The sequence below is a fragment of the Chiloscyllium plagiosum genome, chromosome 1 (genome assembly GCF_004010195.1).
Source record: "Chiloscyllium plagiosum isolate BGI_BamShark_2017 chromosome 1, ASM401019v2, whole genome shotgun sequence".
Classification (NCBI taxonomy): Eukaryota; Metazoa; Chordata; class Chondrichthyes; order Orectolobiformes; family Hemiscylliidae; genus Chiloscyllium; species Chiloscyllium plagiosum.
In genome coordinates this window covers 73,966,631-73,994,345 of record NC_057710.1, presented here as the reverse complement: position 1 = coordinate 73,994,345, position 27,715 = coordinate 73,966,631, and the positions used below count along the sequence as shown (strand labels likewise).

At 38.7% G+C, this 27,715-nt stretch overlaps 1 protein-coding gene across 1 annotated transcript in view; it reads right to left on the bottom strand.

Moving 5' to 3' along the window:
- Positions 1–3,179: 3,179 nt before the first annotated feature.
- Positions 3,180–27,715, bottom strand: part of LOC122554950 (zinc finger SWIM domain-containing protein 6) — a 79,004-nt gene continuing 54,468 nt past the window's right edge. The window contains exons 11-14 of the mRNA XM_043700413.1: positions 22,145–22,302; positions 13,240–13,403; positions 11,455–11,536; positions 3,180–5,569 (exon numbers count right to left, since the gene is read on the bottom strand). Coding sequence (XP_043556348.1) covers positions 4,707–5,569; positions 11,455–11,536; positions 13,240–13,403; positions 22,145–22,302 — 1,267 coding nt within the window. The 3' untranslated portion in view covers positions 3,180–4,706. The remainder of the gene's footprint in view (positions 5,570–11,454; positions 11,537–13,239; positions 13,404–22,144; positions 22,303–27,715) is intronic.

The window sequence follows — 27,715 nt, the reverse complement described above, 5'->3', positions numbered from 1 at the left end:
AGTTCTTTACATCTAATGGGTAGAACCTTTCAGGATGTCAGGTACAAACACCTTCTTCAACTCTAGGTAGTGAAGATTAACTGAAGATAGCTGTAGAAGCAAACTCGCTCTTCAACACCAGAGAGATCACAAATTAAAGAACAAATGACTTCACAAATTCTATCCAATCTCAGGCAATAGTGATCAGAAAGCTTGCAGTCAGAAGGGAATTTGGCCAAGTTCTCACATGTAGTTATCCTGGTTTGAAGGCAAAGAACCTCAGAATTACTACTGGCCTAGCCCCAACTTTTCTGGGCCTGTTCACTGGGAAAAAAAAAATCAACTTGTTACAACAAGCAAGAGCACTGGTTTCTGCTCCCTTCCCCATAACAAATATGCAGGTATACAGTGAATGCACACCAAGTAGTCTGGAGCCATTCTTGAACAACAATTATATCCAGAGATACTTACCAGCATTCACCATATACCAGAGAAAGAAAAGTCACAAGTTAACAAAGATGCTCTTTAGTATTGCTGAGAGGTAACACCTTTGTTGAAGCTTGCCCACCAGAACAAGAATTACTGCTGTAAAAATAAAACGTTATGTTATATGAAAGTAGAGTGCTGATTGGTTGGTAATTAGACACTGATTGGTAGAAGTGTTACTGTGGAGGATGCACAGGTTAAATGATTGACAACGGAGTCTTCAAATTATAATCCAGGCAGGTTAATAGTTAACTGCCAAGTCAATCAAACTACAGTATTCTCCATTGTATTCATGCATTTACCATAATGCATTTGCCAACCAGCCAGCACTCTACTCACACATAGTACAAGTGCTTTACTTTTACATTGGCTTTTTTGGGAATTTTCCTGGTGTGCACAAGATGAAACGGCTCGACAAAATGCATCTTTTTCTACCAGTATGCAAGGTCCTCTTCAGGTAAGATGAGCTGTGAAATTTTCATGTTAGACAATGACCCGACACAATTGCAATGACTCCTCTTGTGCAAACTGCTTCCTTAAAATCTCCATCACATACTAATCTGAAAACTGTCCACTAGACTAAGATTACAATGTTTGATTCCACAATTTACTTAATCTCTCAAGGGGCTAACCATCATAACAACTGCAAAATTCGAGGTAGTAGTCCAGTACCACTTCCTCAGAGCAACTAGGGATGAACATAAGAAAGTTGCTTTGCCAGCAGCACATATGTTCTGGAAATTAATCTTTAAAAATATAGTTAAAAATGATAACACCAAGTTATAGTCTGACAGGTTTATTTAGAAGCACTAGCTTTCAGAGCGCTGCTCCTTCAGACTGTCACAACGACCATCTAACGAAGGAGCAGCGCTCCGAAAGCTAGTGCTCCCAATAAACTTGATGGACTGTAATATGGTGTTGTGGGATTTTTAACTTTGTACACTTTAGTCCAACACTGGCACCTCCTAGGTCATTAAAAATAAACTGTGTTCTTTAGAATGTACCATGGAGCAAATCTACAAGGATTTCATAACACCTGTACATTTTAAAAACACAAGACAGGTTATTAATGAATCTTGCTCAACCACCTGTTAAAGTAAGTATTCATTGAGTCTATTGAATCAGATCTCGATAAATTATATAGGGAATATAAATTGTGCCTTAATTTCATCCACGTAAAACAGGACCCAAAATGTGAGGAACATTACTGCACTTTAATTACATACCTGTATTAAACGACTCTTTTTAGATGGTATTTCACTATTAACTACAATACTGGCAGATTAGAATTCCAAAGTCATTAAATATAATTTAAGTTGAAATATTAAAAAAACTCAATTCCAGAAATTTAAAGGTTTGCTTATCTTGGCTCTGAATAAGAGGCTCTGAAACTTGTTAAGCATTTTTTGAATATAGTACATGTCAACAGTTCAGTTGGATAAAGTATTTTAAACAGAACAATTAAAATAGATGGCGGTTGCGGATTAGCCTCTGATGGATTGGGTTGGGTAAGGGGGGGGGGGTGCAGTTGGAAACAACTCCGTTATGAATTAAAATCTTTACACAAGAAACTGCCTTACAAAGCAAGTTGGTTTAAGTACCATTTTTCTTGCAGCTAATGGTTGATTTTTATCATGAATCAGTTTTTGTATTTGTGTAAATCAGAACAAACACTAGTGTCAGTAAATTAGCTATTGAAACCTATATTCTAAACAAAGTTATTAACTTATTTAACTCATTACTATATCAATAGCTAGTTACCATTAAAACTAAAATGCACAATGGTTTCTTGTCAGACATCAGGCTTAACTTACAAGTAGATATTACAGCTGCTGAAACAAACAAACATTATGGTTCACACAGTACACACTGGACAATGATACAAAAACTGGACAGAAACTAATGCAGGAACTGTAATATTTTTGCAAATACAAAGAATAAAGCAATCAGTAAATATTTTATTGTCAAAAGTGTTTGGTTGACAGAAACTAAAATTTGCAAAAAGGTTCTAAGTTTGTATTGTATCAAAATCATTTCAATGTATTTGACAGCCCTATTGCTGATACTGAAGCCGCAGTCCAGTCGATTAGGAACAGAGATCCTCCTGTTCAATGTTGCAGTAGGAATTCCTCTAACTTGCCGATTTCCGCACATCCATTTTCTTGCATTTCAGGTAAGTTTATGTAGAGTGTGCAAACCACCAGAGACTGTCCTGCAGTGACTTAAAAACAGAGCAAGATGCAAAAGAAATAAAAGCCCATTGAAACATTTACTGCAGTTATTAAAGTAACCAAGTTATAGACAGAAAAGGTAATTAGTGACAAGCTATTAGCCACTCTGCCATTCACATGTTATTGATCTTTCTCCCCAGATAGTTTTTAAATAAAGGTGAAATTTAGAAGCAGCAATTAATACGGGGCTGAAAATTCAATCAGATTGATTATATCTATCTGTTAACACACGCTTGTGGCATTCTTCTATAATTTGCATTTACAAACTTAATCAGTTAGTTCCAGAAACAGCCATCCAATCCAGAGTGCTAGTGAGGCCCTTTCAGTTCTATAATGAATAAGCATGCACTTTAAAACAAAAAGGTAGTTATATTTTCACCGGGCTGTTCACAACTCTATTTTGCATGTTCACAGCCCGAAGTAAATTATATTATACACAGAGACATCATTAACTTTCAAAAAACTAATTTTAATCAAAACAAAAAAATTGTTGAATCATTAACAAGTTTATAAAACAGTGATTTAGTTACATAAATAAATTGATATCAGTGTATCAAATCTTAATTACTTTTAAACTTCAAGAGCATGTTTACACGGGCGATGAAGTACAATCTTTCACCTACTATAATAAATAAAATGGTGAGCAAGAAATTATAATCTTCTTTTCCTAAACAGCAAAAAAAGCTACAGAACATACCTCTAGCATTTTCCCTAGTGGAAGGAACAAGTGACACTAGTAACATTTTGCACCCAACGTAAAAACTCTTTTATAAAGCACAAGATACAGAACAGTTCTGCTAAATTAAAGACTCAAAATAGAAACCAAAGTCATTTTTAATGAACAGTTTGGTAGTTAGATGTCCAGTTTGGTTATTTTTTTTTAAAGCATTAAGACAAGGCAAGATAGAAGGCTGTTCTCTCTCTCGAGGAATTCTATAGGAGGAAAAAAAGTAGAACAGTCTTACTACACAGCAACTTCCTGTCCTGCACAAAGTCAGTTCCCAATGCAGATTAATATATGTTATTGAGCACATAAGTAGCATTTCACTATACCACTGCAAAGGCCTACTGTAACATCTTTTTTATTGTAAAACACATAGTTCAACCTTTTCAAGGATGTCTTAAATTGTTGTAGTTCAGTTCTAGACTAGGAGGCACAAAGCCCAATTCTGGCAAATACTTTTAATGCTAAGGCTTACTGCTCTGGCTGTAATTTGTTTTTTTTGCCCCTTTTAACTATGGTGTTTGTTACAAGCAGATTTTTTTCTTTATTAAAATTTATGTTTTCTCAGACTAATTATCAGTCCAATCATGCAACAGAGGTGGTGGCTCTGCATAGATGCCCAGCACACAATTCTCCACCTGAGCCAACCTGAAGCAAGGCGCACTTTAGTCCTTCTGATATGTTTTTATACCAAGCTACTGCAGCTTCAAGTATTTTGCATTACATAGAATATTTTATAAATTAAAATGTTACGTATATTTTTTCAATATTCAGACATATACTATAATATATACAGTACAATAAATGCTCTCATTCTTTCTTCGATAAATCCCTGAGAATGTATGTTGACAGTCGCTAATTACACATGCACGAGCAACGTGTGCCATGCTTCTGGATGAACAGCACTGCAAAGCCACGTGGTCAGCCTTGTATTTTTAATACACTGAAATGTGAGGATGAGTGACGAAGGAGTAAAGCTGAATCCATACGAGGTACTTATCACTGAGGATGGAGGTGTCTGTTTGGTTTAAAGCCATACTCTTAGGCTGTGAATGTACATACAAAGGACAGGAGCGACGTGGACTTTTGCCACTTGACAACATGTACTCAGTGTAAACTGATTCTTTTCTTCTCTCATACAAAAAAACACACATAAATCTCACAATCAACAGGGTTAAAGTTTGTGAACTGTTCATTACTATACACATATAATACCGGTGTGGCTCTGGTTTAGGTTAAAAAGGGTACAAAGGCAGGCTCAATAAAAAGATATGACAGCGTGCTGATCAACCAAATCGCTCTCGCACTAACATCATGAGTTTCTTTTTGCCTTTGTAAATTTGCTTCAGGTTGTCAATAAACTGTGTAAACTGGATGTGTCCATCGTGAGCCATCAAGAAGGTCTCTCGAGCCTTGCTTAGGAACTCTATAAACTCACTATAGTGCCGTGGACTAATGTGCGTAAGCCGTGAATGTGTTGTATTTATATAGGCCCCAATAGTGGCATCCAGGAGCTGTCGGAGTGGTGCTTTGTCCAGTGACATTAATTTCCCAGAGTTCCTCCGTCCATGTAGTCCCACCATTCCTGGTGTGGTCAAAGTGCACCGGCGCAGAATGTCAGAAAGTACTGTGGCACACTGAACACTTTTAACCACCAGAGGTATTATAGCTGCTAGCTCATTCTTCCCAAGGGAATGGCTAAGTGCACATGCCCATAGGACGTCATTAATGGCAGGGTGTGTATCCTGATTGTAACCCAGGTTGAGATGCGTCATTGCCAAGGTGGCTAGCTTATAGGCCCGCATTGGGTAACCACGGTGCTCCATGTATCGAGCAATTGTGAAGAGCTGTGTATAACTCATACCAGTCGTGGCAGCATCTAGAACTATTTGGTAAGCAGTCTCAAAAGCTATATGGTCCTTTTCACACAGGGTTAGAGCAGAGAGGGCACAGTTCTGAGGATCCTTCATTGCACACTGCAGTGCAAGCGTCCTTGCACTGCTGGCTAGTTTCTCCCGTTGGTTATAGTCCAGGTTCAATCTAACAACTGTGCTATGAGACATTACTGTAGTGGCAACAATACTGGTAGCTTCAGTTGGGGTGAATAATGTAAACCAACTTTGCATAATGCTGTCCAATGCATAAACACCTGAAAAGACAAAAGAAAAAGGTTCAGCTATTTTATTCCTTGAACAATTACCATCAAAGAATTGCGATCCCGTGTGCAGATCAGGCTTCTGGGTAATGAACAAACTCTGCAGCTTCCAACAAATACAAGTACACCCATATCTTCAGGAATTTCTACCGGTTTCAAATAGCTGCAAATGCTTTCTTTGGTAGGGGCAGTGGAAAGCGAGGGAAAGGAAAAACATAAAAGACTGTAGGAACACAAGTAGTTAATGTAACAGGCAAAGCCTCTCTCCCTCAAATGCAATTCTATAATTGCTGAAGGAGAGGTACCATGATAAAAATATGAAATAAATAAGTTTTCCAATTATTTATCCAATTTGGCCTAAAACTCTGAGCAACTTTAAATTCTACTTTAACAAATCAGTTTCCCTTTTATAACAGCACTTTGGTTTCAGTCTGCACGGAAATCCATTCTGCCCGTCAAACATAGGAAAAGCAGACCTTCGAAAGATGCGGAACTTAGCCATCTTCATTCAGTAATCATACAACCATAACTAAGTGTTTGAAAAAGCTCTGTGCCACCTACTTTATTGACTGAACTGGATATTCCCATGAGTTCAGGGCCCTAATGCCATCTTCTAGGGGCTCACCAGCTTGCATATGCTGGCAGCAAAGCTGGATCTACAGCACTGTCCTAAGTGGCCATGTTTGTGTTTCCCCCCCTTCCTATATCTGATGGTGGAATCATAATGCTACTGACTGGCAGCTCCACCAGTAGACACTGCTGAGACAGGTAGGAGAACAGGAGGATGCCTCAAAATGAGCAGCCTTCAGTTATATGGACAAACTGGAGAAGGCGGAGCTGCTGTTCTTAGAGAAAAGCTGGCCAAGGGGAGATTTGATAAAGAGGTCCAAAATCAAGAGGGGATTCAGGACAGAAGACGGGGGAAGATTGAAAATCAGGGGTCACCAATTTAAAGCGATTGACAAAATCAGAGGTGGAAAAAAAATGCTGAAACACTGGCAATGCTTTCCAGGTCCTGCAAAAAGAGAGTGCGAAGGAGACAGATTTATTGAAGCTTTTAATAAGGACTGCACAATTTTCTGAACTGAAAATATTTGCAGGAGTTAGAGTAGCCAGGTTACCTCCACAGAGTGATGGCATAATCATACAGGACCAAAGCAGACCATTCGGTCCAGCCAGTCCATGTCAACCACATTTCCAAACAGAATTGTTTTAGACCCAACTGCCTGAGCTTGGCCTATATTCTTCCAAACCCTTCCTATTCATGTACTTCTCCAAATGTCTTTTAAATGTTGTAACTGTACCTGCATATACCATTTCCTCTGACAGTTCATTCCACACGAAGTAATTTGTATAAAATGCTGCCCCCCCACCTCCATGTCCTTTTAAACATTTTCTCCCCTCACCTTAAAAATATGCCCTAGTTTTGAACTCCCCTACCCTAGGGAAAGGGAAACAACAAGCTGAACATAGTCCCCATCTGGGTTGTTGCTATCTTATGATTCTAAGGGAATTCAACTATACTTGGGACAGAAATAGAAAAAAATGTCACATTGTCAAATCAGGGGTATTCTTTTGAGGTAAGGGCAGGTGAAAAGGGCCTTCCACTAGATTTGGCTTTATAACAATTCAAATGGTGTTATAGAAGCTTAGAACACAAAAGACAGCCAATTGCATTTTACCCAGATTTTTGCTACAGTAATCAGTAACTAAATTCTTAGCTCTGCACCACATCCACTGTTAAAACAAATTCTCCCCATGTCATACTGGCATTTAATCACAATCTCTAGATGCATTGAGAGGGTGGTGACACCAACTGTTTTGCTAAACTACTTGAGTAGCTGCTAATTAGAGCTAGATATAGGCTAGAGTGGGTAAGGATTGCAGATTTCCTTCCCGAATTGGAATTAATGAACCAGTTCAGATAAAGTTACAATTCCATAGGATCATGGTTATCTTTTATCCATATCAGTTTATTTTTAAGATTATCCACCAACACCTCTAGATTACCAGTCCAGTGACATACATACACATTCTGTGTAGGAATATCTTCTTTTTCAAGCAGATCCAGCTTTCAACTAAAGTGTCCAAATCATTCAGTCTTATTCATTACAAGCATTTGCAATAATGTATTTGAGGCTTCAGATCATCCACACCCTTCAGCATCTTTCATTAAGTGGTTGTTCCTTTTCCACCTCCCCAATATTCCACCCCCCCTGTGCTTCTCCCCCCTACCCCAACATTCCACCTCCTCTGCCTCTCCCCCCTCCACCAAATTGTGGATAAGTGTGAGACAGCCAAAGTGCAGCTGCCGCATTTGCCCATTCCATACTTTTCCCCATAGACTATTGCAATCTTCATTGTTTTCTGTAAAACCAAGTACTGCGAATCTTCTCCCCCAATAGCATGGCTTGGGGGTAGGGTGGTGGTGGTAATTGATATCTCATGAGAAAATGTGCCTTGATCTACTGGAGCTCAGAAGACTCAGATGATCATTCTGAGATGTATAAGATACTGAGAGAACTTGACAAGGTGGATACCAAAATGGATACCACAATTCCCATTGTGGGAGAAACTAGAATTAGAGAACATGGTATAACAACAAAGAGCCTTCCACGCAAGATCAAGATGTGGAGAAAATGTTTGTCTCAGGAGTTATGATTCTTTGGAATGTTCTTCACCAGAGACTGGTGCAGGCATAGTCATTGGATATTTTTAAAGGGTTGAGATGATTGACCCCATTGACAATCAATAATCGAAGGTTATCTGGGAAGATGGGAATATAGAGTTGAAGCCATTTTCAGATGATCATCTCAACGAACAGCAGAGTAGCTTCCTTCTCCTAGTTCACACATAGTTTTGTGTCATCAGCAAATTGAAATTGCCTGCAAAGCACAAAAGAAAGTCGAGCCAGCACTGACACCTTTAGGTGCAGTACTTCCAATCAGAGCAGAATTAATTTACTTTTACCTATCCACCTGCTAACTCTCTACCAAGCTGCCATATTTTCTTACATACTATATGCCTTAATATTTCTAACTTAGGAAACATCTTGTTGAATGTCTCCTGAAAATCCTAATATACTGCAGATATTTTCTAGTCAACCTGTTCACAGATGCTATTGCACACCTGTGAAGCAGATGGGATTTGAACCTGGGCCGTGCACACTGTATCTACTGCATTATATTCATCAACCTAATTGAACAAGAATTTAATCATACATGACATCTGGTGGAAAAAAAACAGATCTGGGTTTAGCATTTGGTGACAGAGCTGGAAGAAATAATAGTTACATGCCAAAAGGCAGAAACTAGAGAGTAAGATAAAAGGCCTTGTGGGGCACAGAGCTATGGACGAGAAGGAATGATCATGCCCGAGTGAGACTGAATGGAAGTGTCAAGCGGATACAAGGATCAGAAGTAAAGATCCAGATCATTCAGTAGTGTGCGTCAACATAATTTACCAATCAGTGCAAAACACCCAGAAGTTGGACCTGGGAAATATTATAAGAATGCCAAGCGAAACATGCTGTGGTTTCTTAATCAACACAGTTAAATTTGGAAAAGTTTAGTGCAGCATATTACTGATGAATAGAAATGTATTAGTCATTTCGAGTCGGAACATTACAACTGGCTGACGGACGTTTTCACTTCTTCACTCTGGCAGGATTTCACAAGTTTGAAGAGGAGAGAGAACATGAAACTGACTCTCAAAATGGCCTTTCACAGCAACCCTTCCATTAATCTTGGCTGCTTCCTGATAGCCAGGTGCTTTTTATTTTGGTCTTTTATGCCACAGATATCTTTGTAATGCTGGAACAATCCACACAAACCAATGAACTGTTACAATGCCAGGTGTTCATGAACACACAGTAACAAGTCATGGCATGTGGTAGTGCTACAGGCAGAGTAAAAGGAGACACTGTATGGGAGTCGGGAGAAGTTGCAAATGGACAAAAGACAGGAGCACAGTAAAAGAAAGCAAAAACAAAACAGATAGAAGGAAAGGAAAAGACAACATGCATACACATACAGAACAACCTTAATTATCCAAACGTCAATTACTCGAATTTTGGATTATCCAAACAAGATCTCAAAGTCCTGTAAAAATGTTACCCATTATCCAGTTAGCCGAGCAAAACACTCCCCCCGGCCATCTCGTTCAGATAACCGAGGTTGTTTTGTAATTGTAAAGCATGTATATGAGAGTATATAATAAGTTATTAAACCTATTCTAACAAATTTACAAATCAAATTTATAAATTTGCGACACTACATGTGATCATAAGCCACCAATGATCTCTATATTTTCCTTGATATGCAATGCCCATTTCTTCCAAAATGCAATTCCCTCTTTTGTTTTTGTATAACTGCAATATATGTACTATCTTAAACAGTTCAGTTTTGAACTGGCATATGAAATACGTTCAGGTTTGTTAAACTTTTAATAATTCATGACACATGGGTTTCATTTGTTCAGCTAGTAATTAAAGCCCATTCCCAACTGTCTTGGGGGTGGTGGTGATGCAGTTCATAGTGGGTTGGTTCGCTATAGTGCTGGTAGGGAGCAAGCTCCAGGAAATTAATCCATTGACAGAAACACTATTCAGTTCTGGTTTTGTGTGGCTTGAAGGCACTCCTGGCATTGTATGTATTATCCCAACATTACAAAGAAATCTGTGGCATAAAAGACTAAGACATGCTGCTCCTGACTTTCTCGGTGCCAGAGGTGAGAGTTTGAAAAGTGCTGAGAGAGGAAAGTTGGTGACTTGCTGTAGTGCATCTTGTAGAAGGTACACAGAGTGGCCACTGTTTGTCTTTGGTGGGGGAAGTGATTGTTTAAAATGTTGCAACATTTTAAATCAAATGAGCTATTTTGTCCTGGATGGTGTCAAGTTTCTTGCGTATTGCTGGAGTTGCATACATGTAGGCAAGTGGAGTGAATTCTTTTATGCTCCTGACTTGGAAATTGTGGACTGGCACTGGGCAGATAGGAAGTGAATCAAGTTTCAGTATTCCTAGCCTTGACCTGCTGCTATATCCACAGTATTTAGATGACTAGTCTCGTTAGGACTCTGGTCAACGGTAACCCCAGAATATTGACAGGCTGCACACGAGCATAGCTTAGCATAAATACTGGTAACAGTGGTGAGAATTATTAAATTTAAAGCTAGTCACAACGACTTTTGTATGGTACTGATCGCAACTTTTTTTTTTGCAGTTTTGTCCTTATTGTATCATTTCTTTGCAACAGATCAGGCAGTTTTGGCAAGGCCTGAAACAAAGCCTTTGTAGTTCTACTACTTGAAGATGTGCAAGACAAGGTTGGTTTTGTTTGCCCTACAGGGCATGAGGAAGTACCTGCTTGCTACCTCCCTTGATGTCTGAGAATTTGCTATGCAGGAAAATCACCAAATAGCTTTAAACTGGTTTCCCAACATGCTTGTTACAATCTAATTCTATACATCAATTTAGACTCCTTTTGGAAACCACTATTTACATTATGTAATTCAAATAGAATAATTAACCATACAAAATAAGGCTCTCCCCATCAAATATTATACTAATATTTACATCAAATAATATACTATCCCTCCAGTATCTCCTTGGATCATCCACCAACACCACAATGGTTAACTGGGAGGCTCTCGACAGAATCATATTAATTAAAAATAGGAAACTAGAAAAACAAGATCACAAACTAGGCAGATGTTGCCTCAACTATTGGATGTTTGTTTTTAAATTCAGATTTCAGCATTTCTTGCTTTTATACTTCAATCCTTTGTCTAAAGTCACTGCTTTCTGTTGCATCGATATCTGTTTTGTTCACAGCCTCTCTTTAATACAGCTGTTCACCGTGAATTACAACTTTTGACTCACCTACTTCTGTAGCACATGTTACCAACCATCGCACCATCTCACGACGGCGCCAATTTAATGTTGATAATGTCATTCGCATAACCTGCAATAGAATAGTATTAAAATGGAAGTTTAGGTTTTTCAAAGTTACTAATGAAAAGTAACTGGAAGATTGTTTACATTCAGATATTCTTTCTTGAAGGATGATTTCTGCATTTTGCTCAGGGATAGTAAAGATCAGCTACTTTAAAAAACAATGTAAGTTGTGTGCAACATCACATGGGGTGTTGATTCTGGGTTATTAGCACAATTTCTTGCTTTCAACATCAGCAAGAAGTGCTTTCAAGTCACATATAACAGAGTAGAGATACAGCATATACAGTCCTAACCTCAGAAACTGCAACCTATTGCACCAATATAACTCCTATTTCCAGCACCAGTCTTTCCATTCACTGGTTCGAGTCAGTGGCCGATATAATTCCAAACTAAGTGCCACTTTGATCTGGAAGCACATCCCCAACAAAACTGACTCGAATTTATCTCATGGGGTGGTCAAAAATGCAATTTGATATCTTTGGAAATACATCACAGCTCATTTTACAAACTGGATAAATTAATGTTCACTGATAATAAAGAAAGCAAAGGATAACTTTAGGAGATAAAGCAAAAAATGTAAGAGGAGTTAATAAGGAGATAGTAAGATGTTGAAAGCAGAGGGAGATGGTATGGATTTCGGAATGGAACTCCAGAAGGAGCAGGATGTAAAACATGGTGGACTATAAAGAACGAACATGCATTTATACGGTTGGACAAGATGCTGGAAAATGTCAGCAGGAAGGGAAACTTCAAGGAAAAGAAAGGATGGTTAATTAGTTTATTAAAAAGCAGATTTAGGTCAACCTCAGCTCTTGATCCTTAATGTACTCAATTAATTTTGAATGCTATTTGTGATAGAGAACATAAATGGAGGGAGCAGCCATCTGCAAGAGACCAAGTGGCAAAAACAGTCACAGAATGGATTCTGCATCAGTTTAAGACACACCTTCCTAAAAAGGGAGATAACTTCACCATAAACTAGAATGAATAAAGCAAAGTCTGTTGCACACATAACAGGAGATACAAGGGCAGGGAAGGTTTTCGGTGCAAACGGAGAGTACGTATCTCCAGATAACAAAACTCCATTCAGAAGATTGCAACTGGGAAAGTTCAGCAAAGATAACAACTCAAAAGCAGGAGAACATGCCATGAAAAGGCCAGGAGAGCGATACATATTGGAGTTACCAAATGGCTCATTGGGTGATTAAAGCCTGGAACAAGTTACCCTCTCCCATTTAGCTAAACCCACATGTCAGAGGGCAAGGCTCATGAGGATGGGTTCATTTAATATCACATGTCCCCACTCCCCGCCAGTCAGTAACACATTTGACAATCACTTTATGGAAACTGAACACATGCCATTACTACATGTTTTACCAAAAGGAGCTCATACCCATAAAAATTTGATTTTTAAAAACTCAATTAACTTCTAAGGAAATTAACATGATTTGTGATTGTCACAATATGATCTCAAGTTGTTATTAATAGGTACGCTACATTGGAGCAATATTTATATGGCATATCAAAGCAAACCACTTTTTTGGCCAGTCTGGGAAGAGAGAAAGATTGAAACATATTACTTGATCAATAATTTAGGAATATCTTTCTAGGATGGCTAAACATCTGTCATAAGAACCTATTTGGATATAACTCAACCACCAAAATTGGATTAAAAAAATCACTAATCTCAGTATACAATTGTGGACTTACCTGAAGACCCAGCTCCAGGGACACTTTGAGAAGGGTAATATCGGGCAAACTGTCCATAGGAGTTGCTATTTTAAATGCATCCTGGGCGAGCTTGAAGATATGTGATGAGGAGTGAATGTTCTTTTGTATGGATTCTAACACTGTTTCCAGCCTCATTACATCTCCTGCAATTATTTGAAAATATGCATTTTTGCTCAGTTGTTTCCAGACCAACATAACTAAATATGCAGTTACGTTAAAAAAGATGATCTGATGTAAACTTTATCATTGTAATGAAATAAGACTAGGCTAAGATATTGTACATTTTGAAGCAGTGTGATTCAACCAGTGTTTCCAATGACAAACTAGAATTTTTTTTTAACAATATTAAATACAGCATTTTATAGAAGATGCACATTTTCACATGATTATTCTCCCCTTGAGAAGCTGCACTACATCCAGTGTGAAACATCATTAGATGTAAACTGGGCAATAGAGTGACCACACAGAAGTTGTACTGATGTTCAGAATGCAATAGTTAGGGTTATGCATACAGTGAGCACACACTACAGTGGAGGTCTATACATAAGTTGCCCACAAGACCCATTACGGCTGTTTACAATATACTGCAGAGGCAGCAATTCAGTAATATTTCATTCAGAGGGTACCTAGTACCAATCCAATGTTTCACAGACTGTTCGTTAGCTTAACCTATAGCTATTTAGCTACTTCCTTCAGTGTGTTTTGACCTCATTTAGCTGGACTAATGCCAACATCTTATTACATAAATCTGTGGGTAATGGGGCTGACATTGGCCATGCCAGCAGCGTAAAATGGACTTGCAGCAATTCAATCTTTTCACCACATCAATTTTCATTTGCCACTGCCTTGGAAAATATTGCAAATTATTTTCTAATTTAAAATCAAGTAAAAACAGCAGTAAAACTGGGGAAAAAGAATTTCAAACTCAATTTGAACTATAATTTTATGAATTTCAGTGAGAAGATTCAGCATAGCAAAAGATAAGCTGCCACTTCACAATCTGTCTGCTTTGCAGTGTTTTGTAGAGAAATGTCAATCCCAAACTCAAAAATATCATTGATTTACGTTTGGGGAAAAACAATATGGAGATTAGATAAACCACTTAAAATTTAGAGATTAAGTGCAACAGGTCACATATGATAAATCATGGGATTAAGTGTATCTATGACACAGATACAGAAGATGATTTTTCAAAGATCTCGGATTTCCATACACCCAACTCCCAATTAACTTTTTTCTGCTTCCATTCTAAATTAAGATTGATTAATATTTCACAAGGAAAGAAAGCGAGTTACTTGCTTTTATATTGGTGAGTTCTGCAGTTTTATCATTGGATCTGTGCAGTCACTCCCTGTATTAACCTTGCTAAAGCTGTTCCCCTTATCTTGGCTGATCTGTCAATTCAGTTTTCTATGGGTTAAAGATTTTCTTGCTGGCTTAAATGTTACAACACAGGAAGATGTGCTATAGTCTCACTCCCCTGCAATGAAAGCTGCAGAATCACCTAACAAAAACACAAGAAAACTGAGCAGGAACAGGCCATTTAGCCTTTTGAGCACACTCCATTATTCAACATGATCATGGCTGATCCTCTGTCTCAATACCATACCCCTGCACTCTCTCCATATCTGGTCACATTTAGCCTGTGGAATCTATTTATTTAACATATTCCAAGTCTTGCACTTCAAAGATTTCTGTAGTAGATAATTCCATAAATTGACAACCTGGAGTGAATACATTTCTCCTCATTTCAGTCTGAAATGGCCTACTGCGCATCCTGACATCGATCGCTTGTTCTGGGCCACTGGTCAGGAGAAACATTATCCCTATTTTCAGACTGCCCAGGCCTGTCAGAATTTTGTGTGTGCTCTTTCATTCTTCTAAACTCTAGTGAATACTGGTCCAATCTCTCTTCATACATCAAACCTGCCATCCTAAAAATCAATCTGGTTAACATTCACTGCACTTCCTCAACTAAAAAGGACACTTTTTTTTCTTGCATAAGGACACAATAAGTGCAGATGTAAAGTCACTAAGCACCTATAAGCTGCAGAAGTACTCATACAATCTTGCAATGAAACTGCCTTTTGCCCTCCTAACTGCTTATTGCATCTGCAAACTTATTTTCAGGGATGCTATACAAGGACACCTTTTAAAATTCATTCCTGGGATGTCAGCTTCACTGACTGGGCAGTATTCATTATCTAGCTGCCCTTAAGTTGTTGCTGGTGGGTTGCCTCTTTAAACTGTTACAGTACATTTGGTGCCAGTTGACCAACAATACTGTTGGAGAGAATTCCAATAGTTTGGTCCAGTGACACTGAAGGAATGGAGAGATATTTCAAGTGAGGACAGTGACCGGCTTGAAGGAAAACGAAGAGGTGATGGTGTTCCCATGTATCTGCTGCCCTTCTCCTTCTAGATAGTTGCGGTCATGAGTTTGGAAGATGACGATGAAGGAGCCTTTTGTAAGTTGCTGCAGTGCATCTCGCATATGGTATACATTATGACCACTATGCATTAGTCATAGAGGGAGTGAATGATGCGGATGTGGAGCTGGGGGCTCTTTCGTCCTGGATGGTATCAAGCTTTGACTGGTATTGGAGCTGCACGCATCCTTTCTACGTCAACGTTTCCCAGTCTATCAAAATTTAAATAATTACTGTTATTCTGTACATTTGGTTATAAAAGAAGTCCAGTTGACAGCTTCAAGACTCAGGAAAAACTCAGTGTCCATTCAAGTGCTAATGGGTCTCCAGGCCACTTGTATGAGTGTTCACTGGTGTTCTAGCCCAATATAAACCATCATAGTGACAGAAAGCTACATAAGCAACTGGAACAGTCCTAGCCAAGCCTCAGCCCTTAATCATCTAGACGCTAAAGTAATTTTAAATAATGAAAATGCAAATCAAGTCCATCTATTCCGCAAAAAAACGGGAAATGTGTGTTTGCCTGTGCTCATCTGACATTTTCATCTCAACAGAGAGGCTGTTCATCTCTCCATGACATAAATCTAGGTTTCAGACTAGCATTGCTTACACTACAATTAAACTAGTGAAATAGGGGTTTTCAAGCAGGAACAACCATCTCTGCTTTATCATTCAGACTCAGCAAAAGTGTCTAATTTAACAAAATACTTGCAAATTTAACAACATTTAAAGGTCCCAGTAAGAGAGAGAGTTATGTTAGCCCCAGAAAAGACTTCTAGATCTCCACTGATTAGACGGTATTAGAAGACCCAGTGATGATTCATTAGAGTTACACTAACATACATTGTGGTTGGGCGGTGTGAGCTTAACTTTTTAAAGATAAGGCATGGCCATAGCAACAGAGTCCAGGCACTAGCAGTGAGAGACTCAAAAGAAATGAGCTCAATATAGAGCTATTATAGGGGAGATCTCTTTGAGGTATCAACTTGGAAGACAAAACTGTACTTAGTTAGCCTAACAGTTAACTACAGTAAACTCTTGAGGAGTCAAATCCTGAGGTATCTACTGACAAGTAAATGTCTCACAGAGCTTCGAGATAGGGGAGGAGGCACCTGTGTAACCCAATTTGTCTACAACACTGTCCAAAAAACAAACCAATAATGAAAACAGTAAAAAAAAAGTTAGTATCATTACTTTCAACTTGTTCACACCTTACAATAGCCTGACCTCATACAAGAAAAAGGCTTGGCAAAATGTTGGCGGATAGAACCAAAAAGATCCAGTGAATATTTTCTAAAGTGCTGCCTTCAGATAAGTATAATACAATGCACCATGCTATTAACCATGTTTTCTATGCTTTTGTGTTACAGTGCAAAATCCCAGAGCATCTCTTCAGCTAGGGAAGCAAGGTGGGGTAAGCCATCTATTGCTGAAGGTGAACTCCTTATTATGGCCTCGGTCCTTCAGTCGGGAACATTCTTTGCTCAAGTGGCCTTGAACCACGTTTAGCAGAACATCTTCAATATTAGGATAGGCAGCTGTTCTTCTTTGTTCTGCTGCAGAGGAGGTCTGCTTATCCAACTGCTCCAAAATGTTCAGTGTGTTTTATAGAATGGTTGACAAACTCAACACGGCATCTCCAACTCCTTAATAAATGTATGCTTTTTGATTTGTACATTGGACAATTGGCCTGAGTGGCAAATGAAGTTTAATTTAGACTAATCTGAGGTGTCACATTTTGGTAAGGTGAATCAGGGACTTTCACACTTAATAGTAGAGTACTGGGAATTGTTGCTGAACAAAGAGACCTAGAGTTGCAGGTGCATAGTTCCTTGAAAACTGAGTCGCAGGTAGATAGGGTGGTGAAGGCAGCATTTGACACACTTGCTTTCATTAGTCAAAACATTAAGTATAGGAGTTGGGATGTCATACTACGGCTGTACAGGGGATTGGTGAGGCCACTTTTAGAATACGGTGTATAATTCTGGTCATCCTTCTTTAGGAAGGACTTGTTATAATTGAGATGGTGCAGAAAAGACTTACACCCTGAAGTCCTGGCAACATCCTTGTTGCGTTAAAGGGAAAGACCGAAAAGCTGGGGTGTTGTCCTCTGGAGGAGAAAGTGAGGACTGCAGATGCTGGAGATCAGAGCTGAAAATATGTTGCTGGAAAAGCACAGCAGGTCAGGCAGCATCCAGGGAACAGGAGAATCGACGAAGAAGGGCTTATGCCCGAAATGTCGATTTTCCTGTTCCCTCGATGCTGCCTGACCTGCTGCGCTTTTCCAGCAACACATTTTTAGCTGTTGTCCTCTGGAGCAAAGCCCAAGAAGTAACTTAACAGAGGTTTATAAACATCATGAGGGGCATGGATAGGACGAATAACCAAGGTCTGTTTCCTAGGGTTGAAGAGTTCAAAACTAGAAGGCATATGTTTAAGGTGAGAGGGGAAAGATTTTTAAGAAAAATGACTTGAGGGGCAAACTTTTCACAGAGGGTTGGGCATGTATGGAACAAGCTGCCAAAGGAAGTGGTGGAGGCAGTTACAATTACAACATTTAAAAGGCATCTGTATGCGTATATGAATAGGAAAGGTTTAGAGGGATATGGACCAAATGCTGGCAAATGGGATTAGATCAGTTTACAATACCTGGCCCACATGGACAAGTTGGACCGAAGAGTCTGTTTCCAATGTGGTAAAATTCTCTGACTAAGTTCTCCACTTGCTAGATCAATTTCACTACCTCGTCAATCAACATCATTTAACTTTCTCAGTTTTAGCCATACTTGCAGGCTTGAAAGCCCTTGGACATCTGTCAGACAACGGTGAATAGAATGAGAGAAAAAAAATTTAATTTAACCTGCTGGACATGTTATAAAACACATCTGTGGCAGACAGGACTTCTATGCACACCTTCAGGCTCAGAGGTAGAGGCGACAACACTGCATTGCAAGACCCCCTCGAATCAGAATAATGATGATAGGTACACAGATCGAATCGGTGATCCTCCATACATAGTTGCTATTACATGTTTTATGCAAAAGGCCAGTGTAGGAAAATATAAGCTATTCATTCACTGTAAAGCTGGGATGTCAACAACTGAGAGATAGTTACCTCTTCACAAAGTGATGAGAGCTATTTTGTGGAAAGGGGGTCAGAGAGGTGAGCGTAATGTATAATCAAAGTCAGCATCAACTTTGGGATTTCATAGAGCTCCCCGAAACTGTCACTATTCAGCAGGCAGCAAGGCATCACCTGGATCTGACCTAGAACACTGAGCAGCCATTGAAAGGAAAATGCAGACTAGTAGCTACTAGCTTTGTTTGAAATCCCATTTTAAGCTTTGTAACAGGAGCATAATGTTGTTAGACAAAAGACGAAGGCTCAAGCAATTGGTGACAATTTAATTTGATTGCCAAGGGCATAGAGATCTCTTTGAAACAGCCCCAATTACAGCCCACTTGTGAGATTAGGAGAAAGGCTCAATAATGGTGAGGAATTGCATCCTTCATTATAAAAATCACCAGCAGTTGGAATATCTGGGGCAGAGGGCCCAACTAACACACCCCACTAAGCTGCAAATCTAGTTCCCTTTACTAGTCACATGCTGTGTGTCGAAAACGTGTCACAATGTCACGACCCAGTTTCAAGGGATAAGGCAAATGCAACTTGAATAGCACCATCACCCCAGGCAGTGATCCAAAGGACATTTGCTCCATTGAATAATCCAGTTATCAAATTTAATGCTCTGCTTATTAACTTTTACGGTTAAGGCAAAAGACATGTCGTCCTGCTTTTGTTTATACCCCAGACTTCTTGATAAAGAATATAAATAGGAAAATAACCAATACAACAAATCAAATGAAATTAAAGACTCCTGGAAAGTACAACAATTTCAGTGAGCAAAGACAAATTAATTTGTGGGCCAGAAGAACTGCAAAACTAGGAGGTAAGCAAGGAACAGCGAGGGGATAAGCAATCTGTTCAATCAAGATAAGTTAATGTGTTGAATAATTTGCAACATCCTTAAATGGAAAAGCAGGCAATTGATATGAATGATCAGGTCAGACAGGAAAACAAATAAAATAGCCCACAGTTAAGACAAGGAACCCAACGACACACAAGAAAACAAAAAAATAGGAAGTCTACAGATGTGATTCTGAACTGAAAACAGAAATGCCAGAGGCACATTGGGTGCATCAATCCTCCATCAAAAATAAAACACTTGTAACTATAGAGTGGGAACTCCTCTTCCACAGGGCTACTACTGGTTCTAATATCAGAAATTCCAATCTTGCATGATTGCCCCATAATATTCAGAAAATAAGGACGAAGCTCCAGGACACTGCTGGTAGCAATCCATGAAAGATGAAAAACATTAGAATAATGAAAATGTATTCTTCATTTTTTGTATTTTTTGTTATTTATTTATAAACAAAAGGAGGAAATTCTTGAACAATCAATGCTGAACAAAAGGCTATTTGCTCTCTCACAGTCTAGGTCAGTGATGTGCTGGAGAATAGATTTGTTGCATGGTCAATGTGGGGTGGAACACTTAAGCCAAAAGGACATGTGATTGAACATGCCAGAATCTATGTAAACAACATGGCACAAGATCACATTACTCCTTGCACTAACGGAAAATAGGGTAAAACACACAAAATTCAGAGTTCTGAATTCATTGTTTAAACTATAGGGCTGACATCCTCAGACAAGAGATACTGGGCTGAATGCTCTTGGCTTCTTGATGGCGGTCTAAGTGGAGCAAAGGCCAGAAACTAAGGGGGCGCAGGGAGAACAGCAGAAACCTCAGTGCTGAGAGGGCACTTGATGCAATTCTGCCAATAGGGGAGTTTCCTGGGGCAGGCTTGAAACGGGACTGGCTTTCATTCTGGAGGTGGGCAGTCAATTAATCACACGTTAAGGTCACAGTTAAGTTTTGTGCCGACATTTTGCCAATAGCAATCGTAACCTGCCACATTTTGAGACTACCTGCTCAATAGAGGAGTCATCCCAGCCGCAGGAGAAACTGTTAAAGTTACAGGTTCCATACCACAAGGAGAATGGCCTTGTGCATAATGGTCACAACTGTGCACAAACCATTCCAGATCGCAATCATTTATGTTCACCTGCCAGCCTTTATTTTGTTCGTTTCTGCAACTCTAAGTCAGGACTGGGCACCTCCAAACTGCAGCACTCTCGCATATTCCCAAACTCAGCAGCATCCAACTTTCCCACTAAAACTGCAGAGGTGCCAACCTTTTGGATTGGGTTGGACTGACAGCATCAGGATCCCACTTGCAGCCATACTAAACATGGCAAACACAGACGCAATCAAATAACAGGCTCATTTTTAAGCCGGCACCTCAGCCAATCCAATGTGACCTGGAGTCCTGAAATCCAGTGCTTGCAAAAGGTTTGAAGCTAGGGACAATGACACAAGGAGCAGCACTGTCAGAGACAAGCTGACATCCTGTGCCTGTATTTTCACATTTCAGTCTTAATGTCAACTCAGTGCCTATCATGCCTCGTTTCTGCTTCTCTCAAAGTTATCCCTTTCTTTTACACTTTTGTTCATGGATTTTTGTTGTGTCGTAAATGCCTGCCCGAGTTTCTCTTTTGTATCATTGTACAACCTTTATTGAAGCAGCTCAAAAGGCTACTCACCTCATTAATCTCCTATGATCGAACCATTAAACATCTCTCCCCTCCTTTCATACCTGCTGTATGCTTATACAGCATTTCTTTGCAGCTTGGAAGTAGTGTTCTACCCCAAGTATTAACATGCCCTTTCTGCATACACTAACTCCATTCTCATTTTGTATTTCCAAAGTTTTCTGTATTTTTGATCTGGACTTACTACTGCTGTAGTAGCAGGGTGGCAGAGCCAATTTTCCTGATACCTATTACAACCACTTCTAACTATAACAAATTACATTTAAATTTACTACATTGTATTGACTGCAGGTATATTTTCAATGTGTTAATGTTACATTTATCAAATGTATGAAAAAAATTCTTGGTCTTTCAAGATGTTAGTTAATGGATTCCCCTGCATTGGCTTGGCTGATAACGGTAGATGTAGTCTCTGAAACCAGCACTCATACTGCTGCTAAATATGGGCACCCTACACTGGGAGACTGTCTCAGATTGTCACTGTTATGAGCAACATATCAGAGCCCAGCTCAGCAGTGCCTATCAGAGATCAGAATGTGAATGCCCATCCAAACACTTGATGTATCGAAGCTTTAACTTGACTGTTCCATCTGTTGAAGGAACCATTTATAGTGTCCTCTAATATCAGAAATGGGCCAAAAGAACTTGGGGAAGCTGTAAAAACAAATCAAAACGTTTGAACCGAAAACAAAACAAACTTTTGAGAAGGTACAAGAATTTGAAAAGAAGTCCCTTTCATCAGTTAAATTACTTTTAAATTACTCCTGAATTGAAGTTACCTTTAGCAGCTGTTAACATTGTAGAAGCCAGCTCACATTGCTGAGACTCAATGTGGCTTAAAGTGAACCAGCGTGGATAACGGTTTGGAACAACAGAGGCAATGTGATGGGGTCGTGATACATCTCCTGTTGGTGCTGTGGATTCCAATACGGGCAGCCTGTAAATTAATAAAATAACTTGAGATTTTGATTCCTCCAGATACAATTAGCTTTTCATAGTTTTAACGACATGAACAATTGAAGATTGAAGATTGAAGCCTAGCTGTTTTTGACAGCTAATTGTTGCAAAGTTGAATAAAAAAAGGTTTTTATTTAATAAATGCACAACTATTAAATTAGAGGCCTCCTAAGCCTATCCTCCTAGAAAGCAACCTTTTGATCCAGAGAAGGGTAACTAATAAAGCCAAAATTATAAACATAAAAATCATGGGCCGGGGCAAAGGAAAAGAGGACACTATAAAATCAAGGGCAGATTTCAGCTAATCTGTGAAACCTTTTGAATGAATTTAGAATATATCCAGAGCGGAGTGTTAAAATGCAGGATATCACCAGAAAGATGTAATGTTACACCAACAGTTGATGCAGAGAATTCATATTGGTGTTTCATATATAACACTCACTCTTAATGCTAGTTTTTCAAGATGCCTGTTTCACTAACCCAAAGCTTTCTTTTCAGTAGGTGAACAGCATGACAATTGTTTAAAAATCAGGCCTCTTCACAAATGTCATGAAATTCAAAATCATCTTTCTCAGTAGTATATTTTCTTAAACAAAATTTCAGACTTGGTCTGGATTTTTAACCTCATTAGACATACAATAGCCTTTGACCTTTCTAATGTTCTACAAGTCAAATTCAAAAAGTTACTCAAGTCACACATTCCAACTCTGAAAACTCAAATCCTGATCAAGCCTGGTTTTCAAAATATAATGATCCTTTTATCCAAATGCTTTACTTTGAAGTTTCTTTCTTCACCTCATCTACTATAAATGCTCCAAATTCTCAAGATTTGGACCTAAAAATACATTGATTGAAATGAATAATTGTAAGGCTCCTGACTAGACTGAAATCAGCACATTAATAAATTCTCTTTTAAGCCCCAAGATGGAACTTGGGCATTGAAATGACCTTCACAAGCAGCGCACACCCTTCACTTTGGATGAGAACACTTCTTGGTATTAGCCAAAACTGTATGACATTACACTGTTGCTACTTTCCAGTTCTCAGAGTGTTGTTTTCAAAAACCAGTCACTTCTTCCTCACTACCCATGAAGTCTTGACAACCCACGTGTGGGTGAAATTGCAGGGGGCAGCAAGGAACGGGAGAGCAATACTTTAAATTCAACACAAGTCTCAAGTTGGCCATAGGCTGTTATCACAAAAATTGCACAGATCCCAAAGGAGATGAATTAACATAGAAAATGCAGGAGTGAAATAAATGGGTATAGTCAAAGATACATTTAGGACTGTTGGAGCATTGAGGTCATGTATAAGCGAGAGGTCAGAAGAAATATTCTATTCCAGAGTTAGTCTTGCATGCTTGCAATGAAATTAATATTTAGCTCCTGTGGGATAGAGGTGTACTCAGGAATCTATAAAGCTAAGTAATTAGTATTATATAAAGTTGCAAGCCATATTAGAGGGCTTGCATTTCACAGTGACATATCCTTAGGTTCAAGGACATAATTCAAATACCTCACTGCACAAATTAAGCCTTGTAGACAATCAAGATAAACTACGAGTCTGCATTGAGCACACATTTTTCAGCAATAAAACTAGCACATTACTGTTTGCGTGGACGTAGAATTTTTATGACCACCAAGCAGTGGAGAGTTAGGGATATGTTTCTGTTTTAAGATGACTACATCTCATCATGGTAAACAAGAACACAACTTGCTCAATCCATCACCTACAGACTGTAAAACATTCTGATTGTAAAATTTGACAGCACTCAAAGGCACATAGAAAACAAAGAACGAACAAACACTACAGCACAGGGCCAGGTCCTTCGGGCCACCAAGCCTGCACTGACACATGCCTTTCTAAACTAAAAACATTTTGCCTAAACAATCCACATTCCTCTACTCTCTGTCTATTCACGTATCTGCCAAGATGCCTCTTAAATGGTGCTACTGTATGTGCTTTTATCTGCCTATTTTCAACAATGGTCTGGATATAGAGCTTACTCTTCCAATGAACAAATCAACAATTTTCATTAGAACTCCAATGTTTGAGTAACTTTCTGCACATTAGTTTCATTTTGATTGTAAAAGATGATGTGGGACACAGTCCCTTTAAAACCAATTTTTTAAATCATAAAAGTCAGAAACAGAGGTAGGCCGGTCAGCCCTTGAATATACTCTGCGATTCAAAAAGGTCACAGCGGATCTGTTTCTCTTGCAAAATCCATATTTTCTTGTGCTACAACAAAAATTCCTCTGCACATTAGAACTCATTAGTAACTCTTCATTTGAATTAAAATATGCTTTTTTATTCTTCTTGCCAAAGAGATTAACTTCATACTTCCCCTTATTACAATCTTTGTTTAGGATCTTTCCCATTTGTTTAACCTATCTACATCTAATCGTCAACTCCTTATGTCTTCACAAGGCTTGTATTGACCTTTGTGCAAATTTAGCAATCATGCTTTCACTCCCCTCAGTTAAAGTGATTGATAACAATTGCAAAACAAGCAGGCAGGTAGAATCGCAGAACCCATACAGTGTGGAAACAGGCCCTTCGGCCCAACAAGTCCACACTGACCCTCCAAAGAGTATCCCACCCAAACCCATTCCCCTCCCCTATTAGTCTACATTCGCACTGACTAATGTACTTAACCTACACATCCCTGAACACTATGGGCAATTTAGCATGGCCAATTCACCTAACCTGCACACCTTTGGATTGTGGGAGGAAACCCATGCAGACACAAGGAGAACATGCGAACTCCACACAGTCACTCAAGGCTGGAATTGAACCTGGGTCCCTGGTGCTATGAGGCAACAGTGCTAAGTTCTGAGCCATTGTGCCATGGTAAGTCGAGTTGAGTTGATGAAAAGATCAGCCATGATGATATTGAAATGGTCTACTTCTGCTCATATTTATGTTCTTATTGAAGGCCTAGTATAGACCCCTGTGGACTCCCTCCCTTCATTACATCCTGCAAATCAGAAAAGCGCCAACTTCACCAAAAATAAAGCAAAGAACTGCTGAGACTGGAGATGTGAAACAATAACAAATTACTGGAAAAAACTCAGCAATTCTGACTGCATCTCTGGGAAGAAAGCAGAGGTAAGACTGGAAACATTAACACGGCTTTCTTCCCATACATGCTGAGAGACCGGAGTTATGTAATGTTTGTGTAATTTATGTTTATGTTCCTATTTATTCATTGTTTTCGACTGGGCAGCCAATCTTCTTTCCACGCTGAGATGTTACCCTGACACCAGCTCCTACTTCGCACACTGATTGTTTATATGGCACCTTCTCAAACACTCTCTGAACATCCACTTATGCTACACCAACAGGTTCACCTTCATCTGCAGCACATGACTCCTGTAAAGAGCTCCAATAAATTAGTTAAACATGACTTCTGTTTCACAAAGCCATGCCAGCTCTTCCTGGATACCTTAACTTTTTTTTTAAATGCCCAGCTAAAATCTCCTTAATGACGACCAATTGTAAAGACTTTCCTATGGCTGATTTGAAGCTGATTAGCATACAGTTGCTGGCTCTCTGCCTCCGTCTCTTTCTTGAATTGAGGAATTATTTTCACCACTTTTCAGTCTGACAAAATCTTTACAGAATCCAGTGAATTTTGTAAAATTAACACCAATAGGTTTACTACTTAATTAGCTAAATCTTTTAACGTCTCTCAATTTTCATTAGCATATTTACTGAGGCACTCCACTATTCTATTTGTTTCTTTAGGTAAACAGAATGAAGGTGTTGGTTAAGCAATGTTGACATTTGAAATTTCTTATTCCCTTAAGTATATTTCAAGCAAAACAACATAATAAAGATACAAATATTATATACAATTCAGTGTAGAAAACAGAATGACAGAATATACAGAGCAAAGTTAAAGCAATAGCTATATTTTATGGTTGATAATTAAGTTTGAATTTTTGTTGCACAATCCACTATTATGATAACCTTTACCAAGGACAGGACACTACTTCAATGCAAGAAAAACAGCTCCAGGAAGAAGGTGAAGTAACAGTCTTCCAAGCAATTCATTTTATTTTGAAAAATGCCAGGACCAGAATCTGGACAGTTTGACAGCAGGAAGAAATCCGATGCTTGATAGGTCTCTGACGACCTGCTTCTGTAGTCTGAAAATAGTTCATACCTTTTTCTAAACAAAAATCACAAATGTTTTAAAGTCCAGCTCTTAGCAAAAACTAAAGGCAAAGGAGTTAATGCCATCAAGATGCAATTTAGTCAACTAATCTTCAAAATATGCACGATTTGACAGTGCCAATAGTCATTCTAATACCTTCTGAGTTTATTTACAAACTCAACGCCACTCCATTTGCAGTGGAGTTTTCCCCCAGTGGTAACATGTACCAGAAAAATGCAGAAAGGTGAAAATACCCATCTGCATCTTTCAAAATTAAGAGTTTTTTTTTTTAAAATGACTATTTCCACAACCACAATTCAGCAACATTTTTATTAAAATAATAAAACACAACAATTCTAGGTTAAATCTAACCGGATGTTGCAAGAATATCAGACAAGATCGCAACAGAATAGAAAGCTCTGTCCATACATTTTTTTTTCCCTTCTTTATCCTCGGCGGTCAGCGGGCCCAAGGCAGAGCGGGGCTGGTGGTTGGGAGCCAGTCAGACAACATGGAAGCCCTTCCAGAAAAGGCTACAATGTCCATCTTTTTAGCTTTACTTCTTATTTACCTAACTTTATCGGTAATGTCATGTAATGTTTTGCTTTATTTTCTCTATTTTTTGTACTAAGATTTATACCTAGGTACTTTGCATCTAAGATGGCGTTATGTTGGCGACATTGTACACTTTTCACTGTACTCCTGTTGTTTTGTAATTAAAGTACATGGGACAGCAAACCCAATTCTAAATTCTAATCACTACAGATCTAGCAATCAACGAACTTTACATAACAGCACCAGTTTAGGTGATCAAATATTTGAGTATTTCCTGTTTTTTAAAAAAAGCAATGGCAGACATCAAATTACTGATGATTTTTTTTTAAACTAAGTGCTTATCCCTTAATCCTTTCCTTAAAGGCGACAGGTTTTTCTTTTAAAAATGCTCAGGATTCATGACAAACATAAAATACAAGTACCACATAACAGGTATTATGGTGTACTTATATTCATTGAATTGTCTCACAATTCTCAACACAAATGAAAACATCTATATGCTTAAAGATGAGAGAATGCATAATCTATATATAACAATTATTTTCAAGCTTGATGGTTTGATCACACTTTATCTCCTCTCAGGGAATACAGCCCAGGTCTCTCACTATACCTCAATACACATGTCCCAAATATCACTCTGGACTGTGACAAGGGAATGTATTCCTTTTTCAACATG